General features: G+C 45.8%; 1 protein-coding gene across 4 annotated transcripts; it reads right to left on the reverse strand.

The window, feature by feature from the left end:
- Positions 1–325: 325 nt before the first annotated feature.
- Positions 326–16,838, reverse strand: MINDY2 (MINDY lysine 48 deubiquitinase 2). 4 transcript variants are annotated; one of them, XR_008327464.1, is made up of 10 exons: positions 15,842–16,838; positions 10,886–10,943; positions 7,918–8,009; positions 6,979–7,137; positions 6,347–6,449; positions 5,129–5,271; positions 4,089–4,262; positions 3,165–3,362; positions 2,049–2,168; positions 779–881 (listed from the first exon to the last, which is right to left on the reverse strand). XR_008327464.1 is itself a non-coding variant. In XM_053364270.1 (9 exons), the coding sequence occupies exons 1-9, from the start codon at positions 16,670–16,672 to the stop codon at positions 756–758; spliced, it is 1,884 nt and encodes a 627-aa protein (XP_053220245.1). In that variant the 5' UTR covers positions 16,673–16,837; the 3' UTR covers positions 326–755. The 4 variants fall into 4 exon arrangements, 3 of the variants coding, with proteins under 3 accessions (XP_053220245.1, XP_053220246.1, XP_053220248.1); XM_053364270.1 differs by lacking the exon at positions 2,049–2,168 and having other exon boundaries at positions 326–881; positions 15,842–16,837; XM_053364271.1 differs by lacking the exon at positions 2,049–2,168 and having other exon boundaries at positions 326–881; positions 7,945–8,009; positions 15,842–16,836.
- Between the last annotated feature and the right edge of the window lie 8,074 nt (positions 16,839–24,912).

Below are 24,912 nucleotides of genomic sequence, written 5' to 3' on the forward strand. Positions count from 1 at the left end.
ACATCCTCATATTACTCATCCAAGGTACTTTGGGTGAGGGGGGGGGCGAGGCAAGTATCAAGCAATTTTAATTCCACAGATTACAGCACATCAGCTTTTCCTTCCAGTCACCTACTCCTGCATAGAGGAGATCAATAAATAATAGAACAGCTCTGGTCTCACTCATCTGTATTGAACAGAAAAGGGCCAAGTACAATGGTGAGCTTGACTCAAATATGGTACAAGCCTCCATTTCTCTTGCCCTTTCTGAGTAATCTTAACCAATACTTTTCAGACCCAGGTCTCACCTAGGTTGAAGACAGCTCAGGGGACACCTGCCCAAATGGTGAGCTACAGGCTGCGAGATGCCCAGAAGCCTGAAAGATTGCTTTCACACCATAAATGGTCCTCTTGTGGCAACTGATGTACAGACCTCTGGCAGAAGCCCAATAGGAGAACCACTTAACTCCTTTCATCACAGAGACAAGCAGATTTACTAACAAATATTTTGAGTTAGTTATGTTCCAACAGGTCAAACCTGTGGCAGTGTGGACTCCCCCTCCACAAAGGTGGTTATTTTCTCACAATGCATTGAAGGCAGAGGCAGGCTCATTCAAACCCCTCTGAAAGAGAGCGTGCATGACTTCAATGGTCTTGGGGGCACCATCCTCTGTGGGGCTATCAGGCACAGGCGGCATGTGGAGCTTGGAGTCCTTAGAATTCCTTGTTTGTGTTTCAAGGATATGTGCTTGGGTCCAGGTAGAGTCCCCCTCCTGTTATAGAATGGCACAGCTGTTCTTCTCTTTCTCTCGCTCTTTTTCTTTCTCCCGAGGTTCTTTTCTTTTCCGCTCACTACTCCCAGATTGTCTTCCAGTTGATGGAGACGCAGCTCCTTGCACTTGCTATCAATAGGAAAGGGGAGGGGGAAAGGCAGCTTATTTATTTGAAGTATTTTCATCCACTGCTCAGGCAAAGAAAGGCTCAGAACAGATCAGCCAGGCATCATTTATGCTTAGAAACACTTATTAAGGCCAACTAAGAGATACTGTCCACACTGGGCCAAGCACTGCTGAACATCAAATGGTGACCAGCCAGCCAAGTTCATCATTGGAGGGGGGCCAAGGGAGTGTAGTATACTGTCCCCAACTACTCCCCACCCCATTAGGAATTTTCACATTTCCTTTTCTGGAAGATGGAGGCCCACCACTCACTTCAGAATTCACTCCGTGTGAACTTGTTGCAAAGAAAGTGATTCTTGTGCCACCATAAAGACAAATAAAGATAGCCTAGCAACTCTGTGTTCCATTCCTAGGAAAGGTGGCTTGTCAGCTTCAGGCAGGCCTTCATGAAGCAGATTATCTAGCTCCATTTCATGAAGTTGCCTTTACTCTTTTGTCTGTTGCCTCACATCTTTGTTCGCAGCACCATTGCCACACCTGTGAGCTATTTGCTGAGTTTCTGTGGGATAAATGGCTCTTAGCAGTTTGTATGCAGCTGGACAAGTGAGCTTTGCTGTTTTTGTTCTGTTTTGTAATTCCCAAATGTACTCTTAACTGTTATTTTCTAATTGTATTTTCAGAATATCCAGGTTTGATTTTATGCTATTATTTTTAATTACCGGTACTTTAATAAATCTACCATTTCAACCCTGATGTAGCTTTTTTGGAAGCCTTATTACTGAATCCAGTTTTCATAGCTACTGAACAATTTTTGTGGACCCGAGGAAAAGAACAGACAGTCTGGTTTTTTGCTCTTGTCCCAGTGTATGTCATGTGATATCTGGTAATGTTATGGGAGTTTCCTGGTCCAGCCTAGTTGGACCAGTGTCATGGTGGCAGCTGCACTACCTTGCAGGGTTGGTTTTTCAACTGTGGTTGCTTGGCACCTGCTAAACCAACAAGGGCTGGTTCCCGGGGTTTTAGGAGTCCAGTGCTTGACACTAACTATAAAAAATAGTACCTTAATCCCCCAAGATGGTACCAAACACCCCATGTTAAAGTCCATGTCATTGAAAGAAAATATGCCAATAGATGAAAAGGGAGGGGAAGCATTAGTTTACATTAGGTTACCTCAATAGATATGTGATCAGTGTCAGATAGCAGGCTAAATTAGGAATATATTGGTGTATAACATGCAGAAGACAGACCAATCCTCAGCCTCTAAGAAACAATTTCATCCATAAGTGAAATCTAAAAAATAAAAATTTCCCTCGCATTATTTACAGATTTTGCACTGTGTGTTCTGCATTTGTTCAGTAATCATGTATGTTTTTCAGGGTGTGAAACCTACAGCTACCAATTGAATTTTACATATTGTCAATTATTTTTGATGTAATTAAGGATTTATTTATTTTTATTGAAAACTACTCATTGCCAGCAGCCAACATGGCTGATCATTTTACCAGGGTCACCGCTTCAGGCCTATGCAGGCATGCCAGGCTCCCCCCAACATTGTGGAAGCCCGGAACGTGCAATGTCACACCGTGGGAGGAGGCCTGTCGTGCCCAACAGGGCTTGCTGTGGCTGCAATGCACTCTCTGTTGGGCCCTCCCACCACTGCGATGGTCTCCAGTGGAGCTCGCCACTGCAGTGGGAAGGCACAACAGAGCCTGCTGCTGCCGCCGCTACTGCGGCACATTCCATTGGGCCTTTCAGAGGGCGCAACAGGCCCCATTTACTCCCAAGGGAGAAAACAACCCCTGAGTGTCCACTGATTTGCGATGTGTGCATTTGCTGGAGAAAATTGCAAATGGGCCCTGGGGATACAGGCTCTAGCAACTCACTTTTATGCCAAACAACGGCAGGCAGACCTGGTCCCTGAAGTCCTCAGGAAGGCCTCTCAAAGCAGACCCTAACGTATGTTCTAAGGACTTCTGCCCCAGATGGAGCCATACCACACATCAGCTGTCCAGCGACAGAATTCTTTGGATAAATTTATACCTCACCTTTCAGCATTACACTTCCAGAAAAGTTAACAGTTAAAGTCAGATCACTGGCCCAGTGAACTCAGTATTGTCTACAACAACTGGCAGGGGCTCTCCAGGGTTTCAGACAGAAGTCTTTCCCAGCACTACTTTCCCAGCTCTGTCGCTGAGCTACAGCCCCAACCAACTCAACAGGATAAGCTTCCATGCAAGCATGCAGAAGACAGGACTACAAGGGCCACCAGGAGCCAAACTTCCGTACCTGAACCTGAGCAGCGGTGGCAGCAGCGGTGGCAGCGGCAGCTTGCTCCTGCTCCTGATAGTACTGAGAAGCCCGTCTGTCCTCCTCTTCCTGAAGTTTCTTGGCAAGTTCAAGGTCACTGATTCCTTCTGGTATCTGCTCCCAATTAATGTCTTGGCTTTGCTGCTCTTGTTGCAAGGATAATGCCATCAGATAATCCTATTATGTAAATCCATGGTGAACACTGCTTTAGTTGGCACAATACAATCAACCAGTGAGATTGTATCCACCATCCAAATTTTCAGCTTTCCTCCATAAACAAAAGAAATATCACTTTCAGCAGCTGCATGAAAGCTGATGCGTGAAGCCTCCTTCCACAATGAACTGGGTAAAAAATTGCTGGGCACCATGCAGCCCTGACTTGGTTACAAGTTGTAACTGCTGGATCACTCAGCAGCTTTTAGTGTACAGAATCTAGCAGGCTTTTTGTCCATCCTCAACTCATGCTTCCGGATAGCATGGACAAAAGGCATCCCTCAGATACTTCCTGCCTGCCCTCAAGATCTCAAGGACGGAGAATGATATTTCAAATAATCCAGTGTCCTTATAGATGTCTTTAAAAGGGCATTAGACAAAGTCATGGATAGGGCTCTCAATGGCTAAATGTTACTGCATGCTTCTGGGTATCACCAAATGTTGGAAGACAGCAGTGCAGAGGGCTGTTGCCCTCTTCATGGGCTTCCCGGGGGCATCGGGTTCACTGTTGTGGGGAACAGGATACTGGAAAAGGAAGGGCTTTCTGTCTGATTCAGCATGACTCTACTGAGGTTCTTAAGAAACGTAATGTTATGCTACATGACTACATAATTGAAGGCACGATTTACATACAGCGCTAGTGAGGAAATTGCATCCATCCCAAGTACTGAAAAGGCAAAGCAAATCTACCTGGTCTATCTGATCTTGCTGTCCTCTGTATACTGTTTCTGGATCAGATGGAGGTCGTAGATGGAATTCAGAATCACAGAAGTTTCCATCCCCATCTACATTGTGTAAGCTTTCCCAAACAACTTTGTCTTCTGTAAGGAAACCCTGATCTGTCACCAGGAGATAAAGCTGGCCCTAAACAAAAAGGAAATTCTTTTACACATGTGTTGTTGGAAACTAATTTGGATAGGGGAGGGAGCGCTGATTCCTGCTAATACCATGTCCATTGTTTGGGATGAAGTTAGTGACCATCTCCTGAGTATTTTTAGCTTTAGGAGCCATACTTGTGGAGTCTGCAACCTTGCTGCACAGTTATGCAACTTTCCATAGTCAATCATCAGTTTATAGCTATCAGCTAAAATTTCACACCTGCGACTATTTCGTGCATTATTATACTTCCTCCAGAAGCGCAGCTTGCCATAAGTTGTTGGGTTCCAACTCCCATCAGCATGGCCAATGGCCAGGGATGATGGGAGTTGTATAGTCTAACAACTGGACAGCTGCAGGTTCCCCACACTATAGTCTCTGAATGTACCCAGCAGATATTCAAGGAGACATGGCACTATCTAATGGCATAACAGTGTGCAGATGTGGATATCAACTTAATTCATTGGCTGTACATTTTGATACACAGGATTCTAGTAAAAGAAGGCTGATCATCAAGTCACAGCTACAACCCTAGAGAGAAGAATTAAAACTGAACTACTTGAGCATACATGTATGTGGAGTTTGAAAATATGCCAAAGGAAACACATTTAGAAGCCAACACACATTCCTCAATAGGAAAAGATCGGGGATGCCAGCATAGTCAGTGACATGGGACAATGGGACTAGTAGTTAACATATTGAAGGCCACAGGTTCCTTATCCCTGTTCTCGGGCAAAGCAGCCACATGACACTTTAGGGGCAAATGGACATCAACTAGGAGCAGGCCACAAACTCATGAGCTTCATTAGTTAACAAGCTCAGATAAAATACAGAAACTGTTCACAGCCATATACCTTATGTTTGGTCATGGTGCTAAAGTGGTTGTTTCTAAAGAACACACATAGTTCTCCTTCTTGAACAGTGGAAGTCAACTCACATAACCCATGGTAGGTCAACTGAGTGGCTGTGTTGTTTAGGAACTGTTCTGCTATGGAACCTGCGAAGAAAGGTGGGTTACTGAAATTTAAAAATACAATATTAAAATCAGTTTAAAACAATTACAGTCAAGAAAATAGGGTAGGTACACACACACACATACACACACACACAGTCAAAGGCCTGTGTAAAAAGGTGCTTCTTCAGCATATGGCTAAAACTATACAATGCCAGAGACACCTCTTATAAACTGCCACAGAAAAGACCCTCTCCCAGGCCACACACACACCCAAAAATTATGAAGGGTAGTGGAAATACCAAGAGGAACCCCCCTGTTTATCTTCAGTACAGACTCTTGGGTATTAAGGAGGCATATTTCAGATATTTGGGGCCTAAACCTGCTGTACTGTAGTACCCAGCTAAGCATGACATTTATCTGAAAATTGGAGAGTGTCAGCTTAGAACCGCATGGAGGACAAGACAATTTCAGTGTAAAACAGCTGAGTTAAGGATGGTTTGCTGATAAAATAAAAAGGAATTCAATTACTACATAGCCTGCTAGACTCAAATGAGATGAAGAGGTTGATTGTGAAGCAGAGTTACAGGCTTGCTTCTAGGTTAAGTGGCCACTGGATTGCAGCCACAGACTATTCAATGCTAGTCCGACTCAGAGCACACCCATTTAAATTACTGGACATTAATTGTTCATTAATCTCAGTGGGTCTACTCTGAGCAGGACTTAGTTGAATTCTACTCAATAGGTCTATGCTTAAAATCAGAGATTTCCCCCCAATACGCCTCATTCATGCATGTGACCAAGATGGCTTTATAACTGTGGAAGCTGCTAAACAACCGGGTGGGGCCATTGCCTTCATGCTCTGCTTGTGGGCCTCCCAGAGACATTCAGTTAGTTACTATGGGAAACAGGATGCTTGGTTGGATGGGCCTTTAGTCTGCCCCAGCAGGGTCCTTAAGTTCTTATGGATTCTATTCATGTCAGCTACCAGTTGCTGAAGAATGACAGCATTGTCTTAATGCTTCTGACTGGTCCATGTTTGAAAAAAGGATGTTGGATTAGTTGGACATTTGATATGATCAAATAGTGTTTTTCTAACATTCTTAAGCAATTCACCCACCTTCATCAACTAGCTTAGTGTTGTCTGACTGCTTACAACAAATTATTTTCTCCACCAGCTGATTGTAGCTGCAGTTACCAACTGCTTTCACAATGTCAGCAGTCTGTGGGGGAGAGAAAAGGTACACCAAGCTTGACTGATATTTTGTGTCTATTATGAGAAAGACAAGTTAATGCTACCAATAGTTAAAAACACACTGCTGTGATGGCACACACAGGTGGAATGATATAACGTTGTATTTTCCAGTACACAATGATGACTAAAACAATATGCAACTGCCCATCCACCAGTATCATTCTTTGCATGATTCTTTTTTAGGAAGGGAGCTGGGTGACTACTGGAAAGGTTTTTGCTGTGGTGGCACCCACACTCTGCAACTCCTCAAAGCCACATTTTGGACCTTCCATGCTATTTCTTAGTTACAAGAAGGCAGCTGTACTGATGCACTTTTAGTGGTGTTTAGGATCTGTAAAAAATTTAGTTACTATATTTATCTTTGTGTTTATCCATTGTAGCTTTTAAATGTTCACTTAAGTTCTTATATGAACTTGTTTTACAGGCCCTCCTCTGAGCTGGGGACAAATTCCATAAACCACACCCATAGGATTAACACATCCCCTCTGCTTGCTTACCTGGGGATCTACTAGCCATCCATGGTATAATGGAATATCAAGAAGGTCAAACACTATGCATTCAGGTGTGTACTCAAACACTCGTACACCAGTGAACCTCACATTCACATCAAGACCTGTCTGAAGCTTATGCAAGATTGCCATTGCATCACTCATATTCTGCCAAAAAAAGGAAAACTTAACTGTTTGCATCAGTCAACACACAATACCAATATTAGTAACAGTATTTTAAAAGCAGATTACAGAAAAAATCTGAAGCTGTTGAGTTCTCAATGCTATATGAAGACAGCGGAAAGTATAAAAAATTATCATTTACAGTAGGATGAGACTTGACCAATAATCAGATTATAACCTCATTTACCAATATGTTAAAACATTGCCAAAGGACATAGAGTGTCCAAATCTTATAACCATAGTTTCTGAGAGCAATAATATCCAGGAGCTTTTAACAAATAAGTAACATTTAACACATTTTACTGATTCCTATTGAAATCTACCAAGGGTTAGCAAATGCCCATCATTAAAAAATTAACTGCTTCAGGTTTTTCAGGAGAATCAGGAAATTCTCAACTCACTGCAAATTTCTTATTGGTAATTTACTCCCTTCAAGTTTTTTATTACTTAAAAACTCTATGAAAGTAATGGAAAACAAACTTATTACAGAGAAAAATTAAGCCATCCTATCATTTGTTAACTAGACTTTAGCAGAAAGAAGAACTGTAGGTTAAGTCACTAAAGAATTTCATCTCACAAACAAGATAAAGAGTGTAGCTCATGTTGCTATATGTAATGCATAATTCTTTTTTTAATGTAGCAGTCTGTCTTCCACTGATTTACTCTTGCTTTTAATATGATTAAACAGAAGCTTTAACTTTACAATATGAATGGGGGGGGGGAGAGATTAAGTGGTTTAATTCACTACTAGAAAATGCCACTTACTCTTAAGAAGAGCTTGTTATTTATTACCTGCTCATAGTTTAAGCGCTGAATTTCAGATATTTCTTTTGGTTTTGCATCAAGGATATAGTCCCCTATAAGAAAACAAAAGATTCTAATTTGAAAGCTGGAACTTTATAATCAAAAGCAATCTAATCTTGTTAAAGCTTTATTGGTTCTTTCACAGGAAAAAAAAACCTATCAATTAGAGGAGATTAGTTGTGAGAGGCTGCTGCTTACTAGCATGAGTCAGCTTCCTTTCAGGTATGCCCTGAAAGACAAAGCTGGAATTTATGAGACAAATCAAGGAGTGTATTTATATGCTGAATAATCGGTTGCAATAAAATTAGTTTTTCTAAAAACCTGTACTTTGACCTGCCAATTTCAACTTTTGATTCATTCTGGTAACTGGAATGTTGAGCCTTTTGTTATTAAATGGTGTGGTTAGATACATGAAGAGTTTCCAATACTTGTCCTCCAAAGGTGTGTAAAAGTGATTATTTCTGCCTTGATCAGATCACACCTGGAGTACTGTGTCCAGTTCTGGGCAACACAATTTAAGAAGGATATTGACAAGCTGGAATGTGTGCAGAGGAGGGTGACCAATACGATAAAGGGTCTGGAAACCAAACCTTCTGAGGACTGCTGCAGGGAGCTGGGTAAGAGGAGACTGAGAGGAGCGAATATAGCCACCTTCAAATATCTTAAAGGCTGCCAGAACCAATGGCTTCAAGTTACAAGAAAAGAGATTCAAGTTAAACATCAGGAATACCTTTCTGACAAGTAGAGCTGTTTTGACAGTGGAATGGACTCCCTCAGAAGGTGGCAGACTCTTGTTCAGCGGAGACTTTTTAAGCAAAGCTTGGGTGACCATCTGTCATGGATGCTCTAATTCAGGCATCCCCAACCTTCGGCCCTCCAGATGTTTTGGCCTACAACTCCCATGATCCCTAGCTAACAGGGCCAGTGGTCAGGGATGATGGGAATTGTAGTCCAAAACATCTGGAGGGCCGAAGGTTGGTGGTGCCTGCTCTAGTTGATATTCCTGCTTTGGGGGGGGATTGGACTAGATGATCCTCAGTGTACCTTCCAACTCTACAGTTCTATGGTTCTATGGCTAACTCAAACAGAGAGAGAGAATTTAAGTGGGGGAAACATTAAGATTTAAGCTAACCTTCATTAGCCTGGAGCCCTCTAGATGTTTTGCACTATAACTCCCATCAGCCCCACCCAACCTCAACATGGCTCTGCTGGCTGCAGCTGATGAGAGTTGCCCTCCAGATGTTTGGGACTGCACCAGGTTGGTGAAGCCTGGATTAATCATGCTTGCCTGAGCTTTACATTCCCCACTCAACTTTGAGTGGCTTCTTCTTGTTTATATCAGCTTTAACATCTATTTTAACACTTCAAACTGTTATATTCTTCAGTAACATAAAATATTTTAAATTGTGCATTCAAGATTTTGCTTCCAGCGTATCAACCTTTTATCACCAATTAGCAACCACAAAAACAACTACCTAAAGAGCAACCAATAGATTACTTCTTCTGTAACAAGTGTGGAGAGCTGCCAAAACATCTGGCCCATGGTGCATTCCCTTCCCGCTTTTAGTCTCTCCTCCTCAGACCCCCCCAAAGCCCACTGTGCTGCCTTGCAGGGCAGCAAAGAAGACACCTCTCTTCCTCCTCCAGTACAGAAATACAGTGAGCTACTTGAAAGAAGTGACTGATCTTCCCCTTTTCTGGCAGCTCACTTCTTCCTTCCACTTCTTTTCCTCCATATTCACCACATAAGCCAGGAGAGAATGGGTGGCCCCACTTTCTTTTGGCTCTGGACCAGCCCATGGCTAGCACGCAGCCCAAAAGGAATTCCCACTCCCATCCCATTAAAGGGAGCAGAAAAGGTTCCCTGCCCCTTGCTATAATATTTCTACAGTATATATCAATCAGTGTATCCTATATTACTGAGTAGCATCCCTCAATTTTTAGCTGTTAAATTATTCCCTGGAGAGACAACCAAACAAGTCTATAGTATTCTGAAGTATTTAAGGGCAGAATGAGTCATGGCCCCTGCAAATCCATTCTGTGAAATTAAAGTGGAGCCGCTGAACTCCCTCTGCAGAATGAACCAATACATTTCAGGACTGCTGGACTGTGAATGCTGCTTCTTAGCCTACTCAGTTCCATTTTAACTAAAGAAAAATCTGATTTCCCATAGAAATCATGCCAATTGTAGCAAGTGTTGGGGATATTTTCCTTTTCAAATTTAAAGAGACAAAATGCAAGAACAGAAATAACATTTGCAGTCTTATATCACCCAAACTAACAAAATCAGTGAGAAGGGTAGGGTACAAATCCCCAGGCCCTTGTTTCCCAACCATGTGCCAAGATCCAAAGTGAAGGGCCAGTGGGAGGGGAGAGAAATAATAGTCCTTAGTAGGCAAAGGTGAGCTAGTTAGTATAAGGTAAAGGGACCCCTGACCATTAGGTCCAGTCATGGCCGACTCTGGGGTTGTGGCGCTCATCTCGCTTTATTGGCCGAGGGAGCCGGCATACAGCTTCCGGGTCATGTGGCCAGCATGACTAAGCCACTTCTGGTGAACCAAAGCAGCGCACGGAAACACCATTTACCTTCCCGTCGGAGCGGTACCTATTTATCTACTTGCACTTGGACGTGCTTTCGAACTGCTAGGTAGACAAGAGCTAGTTAGGGCCCCAATAATTAGAAGCTATGTATAGCTTCTAGAGGAGTCCTTCAGTGTCCAAGGATCATCTCACTCTAGCATGGCCAGGCTTCTCCAACCCACAAGCTGACTACACCCATGATATTTTAAAGTTAACAACAGGCTCAGGGCTAATTTAAACGTTCAACTACTGCCAAGCAGGCTATCCTGCCAGATTCTAAACAATCCTTGCTTAGGAATTAACCATTTTTCTCAATACAAATTACACATGCAGTGTTATTAGTACTAACCTAAGTATTCCATCAACTGCTCAGCAGTTATGATTTCCATCATTGGTGGCAGTTTCACCTGTGAGAGAAGAGAATTTAAGCTCAATTGTTTTTCTACAGTACTTAAAAGACAATAAAAGTTTGTAAGAGTTAAATATCCAAATTTGCACTGTAGATGTACAAGAGCCACAGATATTTTTGTTACATGTAGAAATAAGCCTGCCTATCAACTATTGGAAACCATATTAAAAATCACCAAGAAGTAAAAAAGGTCAACTCCCCAAGTGAGAGAGACACATTTCTCTGCTGCTTCCAAATTCCTACATCTAGGAAAAGCTGCAGAAGATATTATTATTCTTTTGATGATTTCTCTTTCCATGGATTGTTTTTACTACCACAACTTAAGAGTTCTATATACTTCAGAAAAGCAGTATTAGTATTCAGTTGTCCTTGATATTGAAGCACCTCACAAGTTTAGGCTCCAAAATAAATCCCTTGGTGTTTATGTTTCAGTCGACAGAGGTTACTCCTTTATATAGAACTATATAAGCATACTGCAAGTGGTCAGCAGCATTAGCACTGCATACCTGTTTTTTGTTTTTTATGTGATTGCAAAGAAACATAAATGTCTCCTCAAATGCAGAAGCTACTGAAATCATTCTGATGTGCAACTTTCAGCAATTTATATAAAGTCTGCATCAACACCTGGTACACAATGAGACCCAAAGAGCCTTACCAGACTGGAATAGAGTGTGTGGCTAGGTCACTGTGCAAGTGATATTACGGCAACATATGCATAGGACTGTCTTTCAGGAAGACTAGAATTTCATTGGGTCTCTTGGTGGAAACAAATCCCAGTATCACTTAAGATTCTGAATGCTGGGCTACAGATGAAATTATCTGAGCTGCTGAACAGCTATGCTTCTCAGAGCTGTTAATGTATGTTTGAACTACTGTTCAAAGCTACATTAACAACGCTGAGAATAGCGAGGACACAGATTGCAAATGGAATGTTTCAGGCAGCAGTAAGGTTAAAGAAGATGCATTAGTTGACAAAGTAATTCTCTCTTCCATGGAAACTTTCAAAATGGAGAAGTTAATGTTCAACATAAAAGGATGCCATATGTACACATTCCTTTACTGTATATGGAGACCATAATTATTTCCATTTCTGTAAGATGCTGCATGCATTTCCAGAATGAGATTTGTTTGGCAAATAACTTGGTTTCCAAGATGGAATATATCACATTTTGTATCACATTGTTTGTAACAATGTTGTTTGGCAACGGTTCTCTGTGTTCTGAACAGTGCTGTCTGAGAAACAAGCTTGATTTAGGTTTCCAGCACCTTGCAAATAGATATACAGAGGTGAAAGGAATTTGCACACTCTTGCCCCATGCACTAGCCAGGGGACTAAAAGTCAGTAGGTTCCGTGGGTTTAGTATGTGTTTGCCTACTATACTACACCTGCAACGTTTTGTGCAACACTACCCCCCTAACTCGGCAGGTAACAAATGCATTATTCTTGAAAACAATATCCCAACAGGAAGCCAATGTTCAATAGTTCATGTTTTACTTAATGAGAAAGTGTAGATGCAAAGAAACTGTTTGTGTGAGGCTTGCACAAACAGCACAAAAATGAAATTTCTCCCTGCTGGAATTCTACTGCCAAATCCCCAGCAAAACATGTGATTTTTACCACTAGGATAATAAACCCTTTTCAGACCAACCCAAGTTAATCTAATAGTAGTTGATCAAATTGGAGATAACATGAAAAAATCCTTCCCAAATGAAGAGATTATCATTTGCTCCCAGTTTACCACTCCTTTCAGGATCTTTGGCCAAAGGAATTCACAGCCCTTCTCAAAACTAGCTTCTCTCTTGTCCCCAAAATAGTCATACTAGGTTACTTTATTCTGAGAACACTTTGTAAGCTACTTGTAAAGCCTCTTGGGTCTAAAAAGCAGAATATAAAATAAATGTTAGCTTCCTTCTGTACCTAGACAGCCACCTAGCAAGAATAATACTGTTAGCATATTCAACAAAAATTTAAAATTCGGCTAAATATTTGGAGTTTATTATGTATTGGTATAATTTGGAATTAATGTGATATGATTGGTTTGTCAATTGGAAATTTAATAAAAATTATTTTTTAAAAAATACTGTTAGCATATTCTAACTGGCTGTCAGTGTCTTGGGTATTAAGGAAGCAGACAAAATTCTTTGCAGAGCCCGGCTTCAGCTGGGGAGGGCGGGATATAAATAAAATGTATTATTATTATTATTATTATTTTAATGGGAGGTCAACCTGGAACCTTCTGTAATCACAGCATGGAATCAAAAGCTGAGTTATGGCTTCTAAAACAGAAGGAGAGGTGAGAAAACAGTAATGGTGTCATTTCACACCTCCCAGCACCAGATTTAGGGTGGTACAGGTGGCTCCCCACAACAGTGCACCAAACCAAGGGAGCACAAAAATGAGGAAATTCATAATTGAGAAGATCCATTTGGGGTGCAAAATGTTGGCCTTGCACAGGGTGCCACATTATGAAAGATTACCGAAGTCCATCCCTGCGCCTCCACAGAACTTATAGAAGAAGAGTTTGGATTTGATATCCCGCTTTATGTCTACCCTAAGGAGTCTCAAAGCTGCTAAGAATCTCCTTTTCCTTTCCTCCCCCACAACAAACACTCTGTGAGGTGAGTGAGGCTGAGAGATTTCAGAGAAGTGTGACTAGCTCAAGGTCACCCAGCAGCAGCATGTGGAGGAGCAGGGATGTGAACCCGGTTCACCAGATTACAAGTCCACCGCTCTTAACCACTACACCATGCTGGCTCTCTCATTGCTTGCCTTAGACAGAGTCAGCCTGTTGGACCACTACCTGCTATTAGCTCCTCCAAGTGGCAGCAACATTCGGAGTCATCATGTCAGGGGCTGGCTGGCTACAATTATGTTGCAGAACACATACATACATGCTCTTCTGCTTTTAGCTACAGGGGCATAGTTTATAGATCTCTGTCAGATGAAATTGCCCAGGACTATAGATGGACAACGGGTGTGACTGTGCCTAAGACTACTTGCTTCATATGTTCTTTGTATGGCTTTCTGTCAGTCAGGACTCACAGAAACTCAGTTCCAGCACCTCAGGAACTCAGGCATCTCTCAGGTGGGTGCCACTGCTATTATTAGAGAAGAAGGGAGGTGTTCATGGTGAGTTCCAGCACCTCTTTTTCTAGAAAAATAGCACTGGTTCCTTTCAACATACTATATGGGGGGAAACCTCACCTCAACAGCAAATACAGCTTTACAAACAAAAGATCCCACTTTCAGCTTCCTACACCACAGGTTAAAAAGGGTCGGGTGGTAGGAATAAACCTTCTCCCATGTCTGAGAGGCTGCAGCAGGCATAGGCAAACTCCGGCCCTCCAGATGTTTGGGACTACAATTCCCATCATCCCTAGCTAACAGGACCAGTGGTCGGAGATGATAGGAATTGTAGTCCCAAACATCTGGAGGGTCGGAGTTTGACTATGCCTGGGCTGGAGGGTAGCTACCAGTCACAGCAAACAATACTGGGCTAGATGGTATAGAATGCATTCACATGTAATGCTATGGGCTTAGGATGAATGTGTGGGCTCCCATGGAGGAGATCACAGCTGCCTTGCTCCCCCTCCCAGTCTTCAGCTCAGTGAGGTGCATGTCACACCTAAACTTATGTTTGGCTTAACACATTGTCCAAACCCAGACTCTTGATACAACTTTGAGGTTAAGAAGAGAGCTTAACTGTGAGCCTGGGTTTAGATGACATGACAAGCCAAACCTTGGCTTAGCAGCACACTGCACTGAACTAAGAGAACCAGGGAGAAGCAAAGTGGGTCTGAATTCCTTTCTGACAGCACACTTGTGCAGGCTCAATAAACCATAGCTTGGTTAACCATGTGCAAACTAGATCCTATTTAGTATGAGACTGAACCTGGGACTCTCTACTTTCCCAAGATGAACTGCGGAGCTGTAGAAAACTTCCAAAGGAGAGGCACCCTGCCAGGGCTTGCAGCCTGAGGCAAAGGGAAAGACCCCTGATATGTACAGAAACAACTTACAAGACTGAAGTACAGTGGTACCTCAGGTTACATACGCTTCAGGTTACAGATTCCGCTAACCCAGAAATAGTACCTCGGGTTAAGAACTTTGCTTCAGGATGGGAACAGAAATTGTGCAGCGGCAGCAGCAGCAGGAGGCCCCATTAGCTAAAGTGGCACCTCAGGTTAAGAACAGTTTCAGGTTAAGAACAGACCTCCAGAACGAATTAAGTACGTAACCAGAGGTACCACTGTAAGTTGCGCCTTACTTCAATTCTAGCAATAAGGCAGTGTCATTCCAGGAGCTGCATCGCAGGGTAGGTCCCAGGTTGTGCCTCCAACCTCACAGCATCGGCCTCCTAAAATGGCTATCTCACCTGCATTCTGCCCAAACCCAGAGAGAAATTCACCTAGGTAGTTGTGCCAACTCCAGGAGGCCCACTCAGTATCTGTGGGCAGGGTGCCCTGCCCGTTGAATGTTAAGGGGGCATTCGCACTAACCCGTCTCTTTAATGATTGCTAACAATCTCAAAGGAACATGCCAAAGTGACGTTACGCATGTGCAACCCGCACCCCCCAAATGATGTTGGGTGCAACTGCACCTCTGCACCTAGGGTGATCAGTTCCTGGGCATGGCAGACAAGGGAAGACATCCACACATGTAACAGAGGAAGCAGCCTTACAAGAGGGATCACACTCATCCTCTAGACCAATAGTTCTCCAGGATGCCACTGGGAAAGTGCTTCCCAGCCCTACCTGGAGGTACCTGGGATTGAACCCACGATCTTATTGAATGCAAAATGCAGGTGCTCTGCCCCTGCCAGGGGGGCCTTCACCTGAAAGGCTAAGGAAAGACGACAGCCCTCCTGGTCCTTCTCCCCCAGCCCCGCCACGCACCTTCCAGGCCAGGAGCAGTACGTTCATGATGGCCAGGAGCGGGCAGGGCCCGTTCTCGTTCTGGGTGATAATGGGCGTGTTCTCCTCCTTCCAGCGCACCCACTTGATGTGGTAGACCGACTGACCCGGAAAGCGCTCCTTGGCGCCCGGCGGGAGAAGCAGGAGCGGCGATGGCGAGGCGGAGGAGGACGACGAAGAGGCGGCGGCGGCGGAGGCAGTTCCTGCCGCAGCCCCCTTGCTAGGGCTGACTCCATCCTCGTCGTCGTCTTCTCCGCCGGCGACAGGGGCTCTCCTGGGCGCCGCCGCCGCCGCCTCCTCGGAGTCGTCGTCCTCGCCGCCTCCGTTGAGGTCGGAGATGCTGGCCCCGTCGCAGGACGGCAGGTTGGAGAAGGAGCCGAGCGAGTCGGCCAGGCTCGCCGACTCCTCGCCGCCCGCCGGGCTCAGCGAGCCAGGCCCCGACACCCCGCTGCTGCCGCTGCCTGGGGACGGAGCCGCGGTCGCCTCAGCCTGGGAGGGGCTTTCGGGCGTCGTCGCATCTCGGGCGCTCTCGGCCACCGGCGGCGGCTCTTCCAGGCGGGAGGCGAGGGACGCGGCCGCCTCTGAGAGGACCGCCGAAGAGCTTCCCGCCCCTCGCTGCTTCTCCTCCTCCTCCTCCTCCCGCGTCTCCTCAGATGCCGCCGCCGCCGCCTCGTCAGGCTCTGAGGCGATTCCCGCCTCTTCCTGAGGGGAGACGCGACTCGCCTCAGGGGCGCCGCCGCCCCGCTCGAGCGCGCCCAGGGGGGCGGGAGGAAGCAAAGCTGGCGGCGGCGGAAGCTCCGCCAGGCCCTCCATTGCCCTCGGCGGACAGCTCCCCTCCCTCGGTCAGCGAGGCGTCTCCGCTACAGGCGGCGGCAGCATGAGCAGCGCCGCCGCCGCCGCCGCGACCGAGACGGCTGCTTCTGGCCCAAGCGGCCTTCGGACGCCATGACAGGCAGAGGCCACGCCCCTTCCCCGCCCTGCCCGGGGGCTGGCTGTGCGGGGCGCATGCGCGTGACGCGTGGGGAAAAGGGCGCGGTTTGGTGGGGAGTCCTCTGTCGAGGGGGCTGATTGTCAAACACAGGGGGACCGTTTGGGGGGGGACAGACAGACACCCCCACATAGACACACACACAAGGCCGCAGCTTCCGCCCCCTCGGTTAGAGTTGCTGTAAGTGAGTTCCCTGATCTGGACCTTGTGCAGAGCAGAATAGAAATGAATTTGCTCTCCGCCTCAATAATGTGTGTCAAAGCTTTACTGGAAACAGTCTTAAGGTAGTTACAAATAAAAGTTACAAAACACAGAGCAACGCATTGGTTTTTAAACAAACTAGCGATGCTATCCAAGTCTTCTTTGTAATCCTTAATGCAGTTTGAAATTAAAAATTGAAGGTCTTATATACATAATAAATGTTCCAACCAAACACATACATAAATATATAAACCACATGTCTGAAGCAGCACAGGAAAACAGTCCTGAAATCATTTTGAGTCCCAAGCTGACCAAGTGTTTCTCTGCAAGGAGGGAGGGGGTGAGGGAACCTTCCCATTGTCTCAGGAATTAAGAAATCACCATCTCAAAGGAATGGCCAGACTACCAGGAAAGGCAATCAGATAAGGCAAAACAACAGCATTCAAATTTCTGTTGTAGACCACCTTTTCTGTGATGTAGGTATGATGTTTGTGGGGGTGGTCTTGGGTTACACCCTTTGTGTGATGTATGTATGATGTATGGAGGGGGAGTCTTGAGCTCCAGGGCAGGGAATTTAAAATGTCTATATAAGGGCAGGCACACCTGGGTTCAGGGTCCTCCTCCTTCTCCTGCGTGTGAAGGGGGCACCCTGTTGCAACAGTTCAATAAAGATCAGGCTTACGAGCTGCTTTGCTTCTCAATATTCTCTGGTTGGCCTCTGTTATTTTCTCCGACTGATGGAAAACCTACAAAGGACTCTATAAAGGCTCTTGTGTCCCCCATAAGGGAACAAGGGCAGATTTTTGTTTATTACAAGTTCAAAAAGCTTTCCTCTCTCTGGTCCCAGATCCTAAGTAACTTGCTTGTTAAAACAGTTAACTTCTACTCCTGCTGTTGCCTCCATCCAATGCTTGAGACGCTGTGTTCTTAGGGTTCATCTTCGTTCTGTGAGAGATCTCTGCTAGACTTTCCAGTAATGAGTCATCAATTAGAATAAATCCTCAAATGGAAACATCTACCCCCTTGTGCTGCATTAGCTAGAGACAAGCATGCCTAATGCAAAGTTCTCTTTGTAAAATGTTTTCACAGAATCATAGAGTTGGGACCATGGGAATTGGGGGGTCATCTGGTCCAACCCACTGCAATGCAGGAATCTTTTCTCCCATGCGGGGTTTGAAACCAAGACCCTGAAGTTAAGAGTCTGATGCAAACACAATACAGTGGTACCTTGGGTTAAGTACTTAATTCATTCCAGGGGTCCGTTCTTAACCTGAATCTGTTCTTAACCTGAAGCACCACTTTAGCCAATGGGGCCTCCCGCTGCCGCCGCGCTGCCGGAGCACAACTTCTGTTCTCATCCTGAAGCGAAGTTCTTAACCTGAAGCACTATTTCTGGGTTAGCGGAGTCTGTAACCTGAAGCATATGTAACCCGAGGTACCACTGTACATACAAGCATAGCATTCTATGCACAATAAATTTATGCGCCCTATGCCTGCCCCACATTATAAATGCTTCCTCCCATTCTGCTCTCTCCATCTGCACTCTTACCTAGATTATAATTCTGTTATCCACTGGCTTTCTTATACAGGCGATACTAACTACCTCAAGTAATGTGCTGCATACAGAGGACCAGGACAGCTATCTGCACTGCATGTATCCAGGGCTTTTTTCAGCCAGAACTTGCCAGAACCTAGTTCCGGCTACTCTAAGGTGGATGCCATTGTCATTGTAAGAGAACAAGGGAGGAGTTCATGGTGAATTCTGGCACCTCTTTTTCTAAACAAAAACCAGTGGGTGTAACAATACCTCTTGGGAAAGCCTGGTGGCATCTCACAGAGAAAGCTCAGACAGCTTGCCATGTCCAAGGCGAGCCAAGTTATTTTGGCACTTGAGGCAGATTCCCAAAGGTGCCTCTTCCTGGGAGAAAATATACACAAATAACTGAAATAGCACAATTTCCAGCCTTCCAGTGACACCCAAAGCCAGGTGCTGTAGACCGCTCCATCACTCACACCCATATAAAATCTCTGGATGTTGTTGTTGTTGTTTAGTCGTTTAGTCGTGTCCGACTCTTCGTGACCCCATGGACCAGAGCACGCCAGGCACTCCTGTCTTCCACTGCCTCCTGCAGTCTGCTCAAACTCATGCTGGTAGCTTCAAGAACACTATCCAACCATCTCGTCCTCTGTCGTCCCCTTCTCCTTGTGCCCTCCATCTTTCCCAACATCAGAGTCTTTTCCAGGGAGTCTTCTCTTCTCATGAGGTGGCCAAAGTATTGGAGCCTCAGCTTCACGATCTGTCCTTCCAGTGAGCACTCAAGGCTGATTTCCTTAAGAATGGATAGGTCTGATCTTGCAGTCCATGAGACTCTCAAGAGTCTCCTCCAGCACCATAATTCAAAAGTATCAATTCTTCAGCGATCAGCCTTCTTTATGGTCCAGCTTTCACTTCCATACATCACTACTGGGAAAACCATAGCTCCGTAGGCGAGGGAGTACTCTCAGCACCACGCCTCACCCTGCCTCCGTTCCGAAGCCTTTAAAAAGGCTCCGGCGCGGATTGGGGGGGCGCAAATGGTGCCCGCCGAGTCTCTGTGTTCACAGGCATCCGCGCCTGTGATTTTAAGGGTCCCCGCTTCGCCGCAGCGGCCAGACCCAGACGCTACGGAGCCGATTCCCTCCGGAGCTCGGAGGGAATCCGCCATTAAACAATGGCGCCAACCCGGAAGTCCCGGACCTTTGTTGTCAAGGTGATGTCTCTACTTTTTAAGATGCTGTCTAAGTTTGTCATTGCTTTTCTCCCAAGAAGCAGGCGTCTTTTAATTTCGTGGCTGCTATCACCATCTGCAGTGATCATGGAGCCCAAGAAAGTAAAATCTCTCACTGCCTCCATTTCTTTATCATCTCTGGATAAAGACCTTTATTTTCCTTCCCCTTCTCTCTCATTGTCCCCCCTCATGGTAAAACTGTTGATGTAAGCTCCTTGGGGCAGGGGCTTCTGCTTGGATTAATCTGCACCAAGACCTAAAAGGCAGTGGTGGAGTGGTAAATTCTGAAGTGCAGGTGTTCGCATAACAGCCATCATAGCCACAAGCCTTCAAAGTGTCAGCTTGGCTTTTCACCGTGTATGCTAATATCATTTATCTCCCCCCTCTGCTTAGCTTATTTTGTGGATTTATCTGTAGGGGAATGAAAGTTTATATTTTACATGCAGAATATTTGCAAAAAGTGCCTCAGGAGATGACAGGCATGCCCCTCCAGTGAAATAAAAGGCATAGCTCCCTGCCCCACCCCACAACACCACTTTGTAAAAGAATAAAAATACATCAAGGGAATATACTCATCACAGAGGGCTACATGAGACAAACCACAGCTGCGTGGCACTATGGGGCAGCAAAGCCAGAAACTGCCTTTTGTTTTCAACTTCATCTGTGTTCTCTGGAAACAGCTGTTTCCTGTGTGCAGTCAAAAAGGACACAATTGTGGAGAGGAGGCCTTCTGTGTCAACAATACAGGGCTCCTCACATTACTCTGTTCAAAATAAAGCCTTTTAAGCAGTGTAACTTGCTTTCAATAACACCCATTAGTTATTTCCCCCCCAAAGTGCCAATCATATTCCAACAAACATGCATACACATAGCAAAGCATTTCAAACTTTTTTAAAGGTTACACAGCCCTTGAGTGTACTCTAAAGTCAAATACACCATTGGTTTGGTCTGTTGTCCATCCAGCACTGATAGCAACTGAATAAAACCCATGCAGCTGCAACAGATCAAAGGCCCATCAAGCCAAACATCCTGTTTCTACCAGCGGCCAACCAGTATCTAGCTCTGCCACTCAGACTCTTAGACAGGAGACACCTGTACATTCTTGCTAGTGCCAGAGGAACCTAACACATATATTACAAATATTTTCATACCACAGTGTTCTAAGACACTTTTATGGCTGTATTTATATTCCACCTTTCCTCTAAGGAGGTCAGGTGGTTGCCCAATTTTCCTTGCTCCCCTTTTTATACAGTGGCACCTCGGGTTAAGTACTTCATTTGTTCTGGAGGTCCATTCTTAACCTGAAACTGTTCTTAACCTGAAGCACCACTTTAGCTAATGGGGCCTCCTGCTGCCGCTGCACCGCCGGAGCACGATTTCTGTTCTCATCCTGAAGCAAAGTTCTTAACCTGAAGCACTATTTCTGGGTTAGCGGAGTGTGTAACCTGAAGCGTATGTAACCTGAAGCGTATGTAACCTGAAGTACCACTGTACTTGCAACAACTCTATGAGGTAGGCTAGGCTGAATGAGAGCAACTGGCTCCAGCTCACCCAGTGGGCTTCATGGCTAAGTGGGAATTTGAACCCAGGTCTCCCAGACCCTAATCCAACAGATGTGTGCAGTGCAGTGCTTGCGGTTGTAATCTTCCACCCCCAAAAGAATAAATCCATTGTTTACTATATGCTGCGTGAGGCAATACTTCCTGAAGTCTGCCCTGAACAGAGGTGTACCTAAGCTCCCTTGTGCCTTTGACAAGGAGCTGTAATGGGGCCCTCGTCTCTTGGGCCCTTAGCAAGGAGATGCATTGGAGACCAGGCCAGCAACCGAATTCCTGTGTGCACCTTACCCGGTTGCCCAGAGCAGTGGAGGAGTGGCCTTGGGAGTGTGTGAATGGGGGCAGGCAGGCTCCTAGCCACTCTGAGCCAGTGTGCAGAGGCACAATACCTGGCTGAGCCCTAGACACACCCCTGGTCCTGAATCTTCCAGCATTCAGCTTCATTGGATGCCTCAAGTTCTAATATTTGGGAATTCACTTTCTTAATACCATGCATAACATTATATCTGTCTATTGTGACACCTCTGACTTGCCTTTTCTCTAAACTAAAAGGTCCCAAATGTTGGAACTTATTCCACATAGCTTACTAGATCCATGCTTGGGTGGCCTCAAGGTCAAACTGTTACATTGTGCTCCACATGGGACTGAAGACAGCCTGGAAGCTGCATCTAGTGCAGAATGCAGTGGTCAGAGTGCTGATGGACAGAGTGGATTGAACCCATACATACTGATCAAGGGAACTTCACCGGTTGCCAATCCACATCTAAGCCCAATTTAAGGTGACATGTAAAGCCCTACAATGACTGGAGACCCAAATATCTGAAGAAGGGCATCTTTGCATATCAACCTCCCCATTGATATGTGGATGGGTCTTCTCTGTGGTGGCTCCCTGTCTCCTGAATGACCTCCCACCCACATTAATATCAGTGAACCATGGCTGGGAACCATTTGCACTTTCTGCAGCCTGGGAGGCTGTTAACATACCTACAGCTGGGGCTCCAGACTTTGTTCCTGTTTGGATGAAGCAGCATGCTTCCTTCTGTAGATATTTGTAAAATGGCTTTGGTCCCCACAATTGGGGCATGAGACTCTGGAGACAGGGCAAGGCTTTGGTTTATGCGCACCACCACATATCTTGCAGGAAGAGCTGAAGAGCTGTCCTTAGGAACTGCAGACCGCACATAAATAAGTCTTTGCCTTCTGGTGCACTGTGTGCCTTTGCTTGTTATTTTGAGTGTATACAGGCATTGTAAGTTGTAAGTGCTTGAGCTCTGAAAATGTTTATTGCTTGAAAAGGTGTGAGACTGGAATGCTCAGTAGGTTTCTCTTTTAAGTTGCAATCAAGGATGCTAAAAGCAATTTTGTCTCTTATCATCACATCCTCTAGGGCTCCAAACTCACAGTCCTGAGCTTTGTGCTAGAGTAGCAATGCCTTCTGTTTCTTTAAATTTGAGCTATCCAAACCGATAGCATTCAAACTCTCTAGTGTCACAATTTTATTTAAAGGCTGGTGATGACTTCTTGACCGTGACTGGGAAGACTCTTCTATATAAACCAGGGGTCAGCAAAGTTTTTTGTGGCTTGGGCTGATTCACGGTTCCGCAGAAGCCGCGGTGGGCTGGAGTGCGCATGCACACGTATGCGCAAACGCTATTTCTGGCGCTCCTTCTGGTGCGGAAGAGGCGCACACAGCTTCTCATTGGCTGCAGGAGCTTCCTGTAGCCAATGGGAAGCCGGTCAGTGTCGTGGAAGGCGATCCCTGCTCTGCTCCATGCTAGTTTAGCATGGCGCACAGGAGCCAACTGAGCAGGCAGCGGGGGTCCATGAGCCAGTTAAATGACCCCCATGGGCCACTTGTGGCCCATGGGCCTTAGGTTGCCGACCCCTGGTATAAACCCCTAACTTTACAGTAATGGAATTGTAAAACACTTCTGCCAAGGTTTTCTTGGTTGGATCTGTATGTTACATGTATAGTGCCTTGTTACCAATGTAATACACAAGAACTGCAATTTTATAATGGTGTTATAGGTTATGGGGGGATCCCCCTGAACCCTATAAATTAAGAAATGCCAGGATTTTGATTAATTGGGATATGGATTGGAGTACAGGCTGCAGTGCTGTGCCAGACAGGGAATTAATGGTTGGCTTAGTGAAGAACAAACCTGTTAACATGACAAAAGGTGTTGGTGGGCCATTGGGAAGAGGAATCCTTTAGCCTGGGGAGTGAGATGGTACCAAGGTGATGGGTGTGTGTTTGAGGGGACAGGAAAAGGGAGTTTTATGAGAAAGGGGTACTGGGAGGGAGAGGAGCTGAGATCCATCTTGAGCAGGCAGGGAGAAGATTGCCCGTGCTGCTGTGGGGTACCAGCACCTTTGGAAAGGACTATGCTGTAAGATCTGGACTCCCTCCATGCAGACTGAAGGTGTAAATAGGTAAATAAACCTAAGGGATCAGCAGCCTCACCTGTCCAGGGGACAGTCTACAGGATATCTAACAATCCGGGATAGCAGCGGGAAGCGGTGCTGGAATAAGGGAATTTCCCACAAAAAAGGGAAGGTTGACAGCTATGATACTAGTATAGTATTTCTCCATAAACAACAGATTAACAATTCAGCATAGCAGCTAAGGTTTGCTACATGGGTAAGGTCTCAACACCTTTTCGGTTGGGTTACTATTGCATGTCTCTTTAGAACAAAAACAGGCGACACACGTTATAATGGGGGGAAAGCCTCAGAAAGCTTAGAGGTGATCCACTTGCAAAACCTTTGTGAGACTCTGTAGAAAAGATCACGGCATAGACGAGATCCTCCCATGCAGTTTTTCAGTCTGGTTCAGTCTTTATTCTGTGTCTGTGTGGAGATGCTAGAATGCTTTTCTCCCCAAAAGGCCAAATATCAAGAAAAAAAAATTGCACTGCGAAAGGATTTGCAAATACAGCGGGTTAGATCTGCTGCACGCCGCTGCCCCAGCCATGACCCGGCCGCCACCTTCCCCTTTAAGGAGACAATGATGGCAGGAAAAAACAACGCCCCTCACTCCCGCCCCAGGGGAGGGACTCAGTGCGCACGCGCCAGCCGGCTCCGGCCAAGGCCTTCAAGTTAACAATAACAACCCCGGGCCACGTGATAGACAGGAGGCGGGCTCTTGGCTTTTGCCGGGCCGGAAAGAAAGGAAGAAAACACGAGACTGTAAGGGGCGTGGCCCCAAGCAACGACCGCCGGAGGGCGAAGAGGCGGGCCTAAACACAGCCACGCCTCCTCTCGCCTCCCCGGCGATCTCCCAGCGCTTGCGTGCTCGGCGCCGCTAACCTCCGTCGCCCCTGAGTGGCTGAGCGGAGGCGGCCGGGCGCGCGCGCGCACGGAGAGGAAGAAAGAGGGTAGCGGCGGCGGCGGCCGGGAGGGGGAAGAAAGAAGGACTGAGGGAGGAGGGGGGGAAGTGCGCGGGTGCGCGCGCCGGGCGCTGACTGGACTCTGAGGCGACCGAGGGAGCTTGTTCCGAGGCACTTTCGGTGGTCGCCTGAGGCGAGGCCGACGGAGAAG

The sequence above is a fragment of the Podarcis raffonei genome, chromosome 14 (assembly GCF_027172205.1).
Source record: "Podarcis raffonei isolate rPodRaf1 chromosome 14, rPodRaf1.pri, whole genome shotgun sequence".
Lineage (NCBI taxonomy): Eukaryota > Metazoa > Chordata > Lepidosauria > Squamata > Lacertidae > Podarcis > Podarcis raffonei.

Bases quoted from the DNA above. Each gene is read 5' to 3' on its own strand.
- MINDY2 (XM_053364270.1), bottom strand. From the start codon at position 16,672: ATGGAGGGCCTGGCGGAGCTTCCGCCGCCGCCAGCTTTGCTTCCTCCC. The intron at 8,010-10,885 runs GTTAGTACTAAT...GTTTTCTTATAG, and splicing joins GCAGTTGATGGAATACTTAG to GGGACTATATCCTTGATGCA. The intron at 4,263-5,128 runs GTATATGGCTGT...CTTTTTGTTTAG, and splicing joins GCACCATGACCAAACATAAG to GGCCAGCTTTATCTCCTGGT.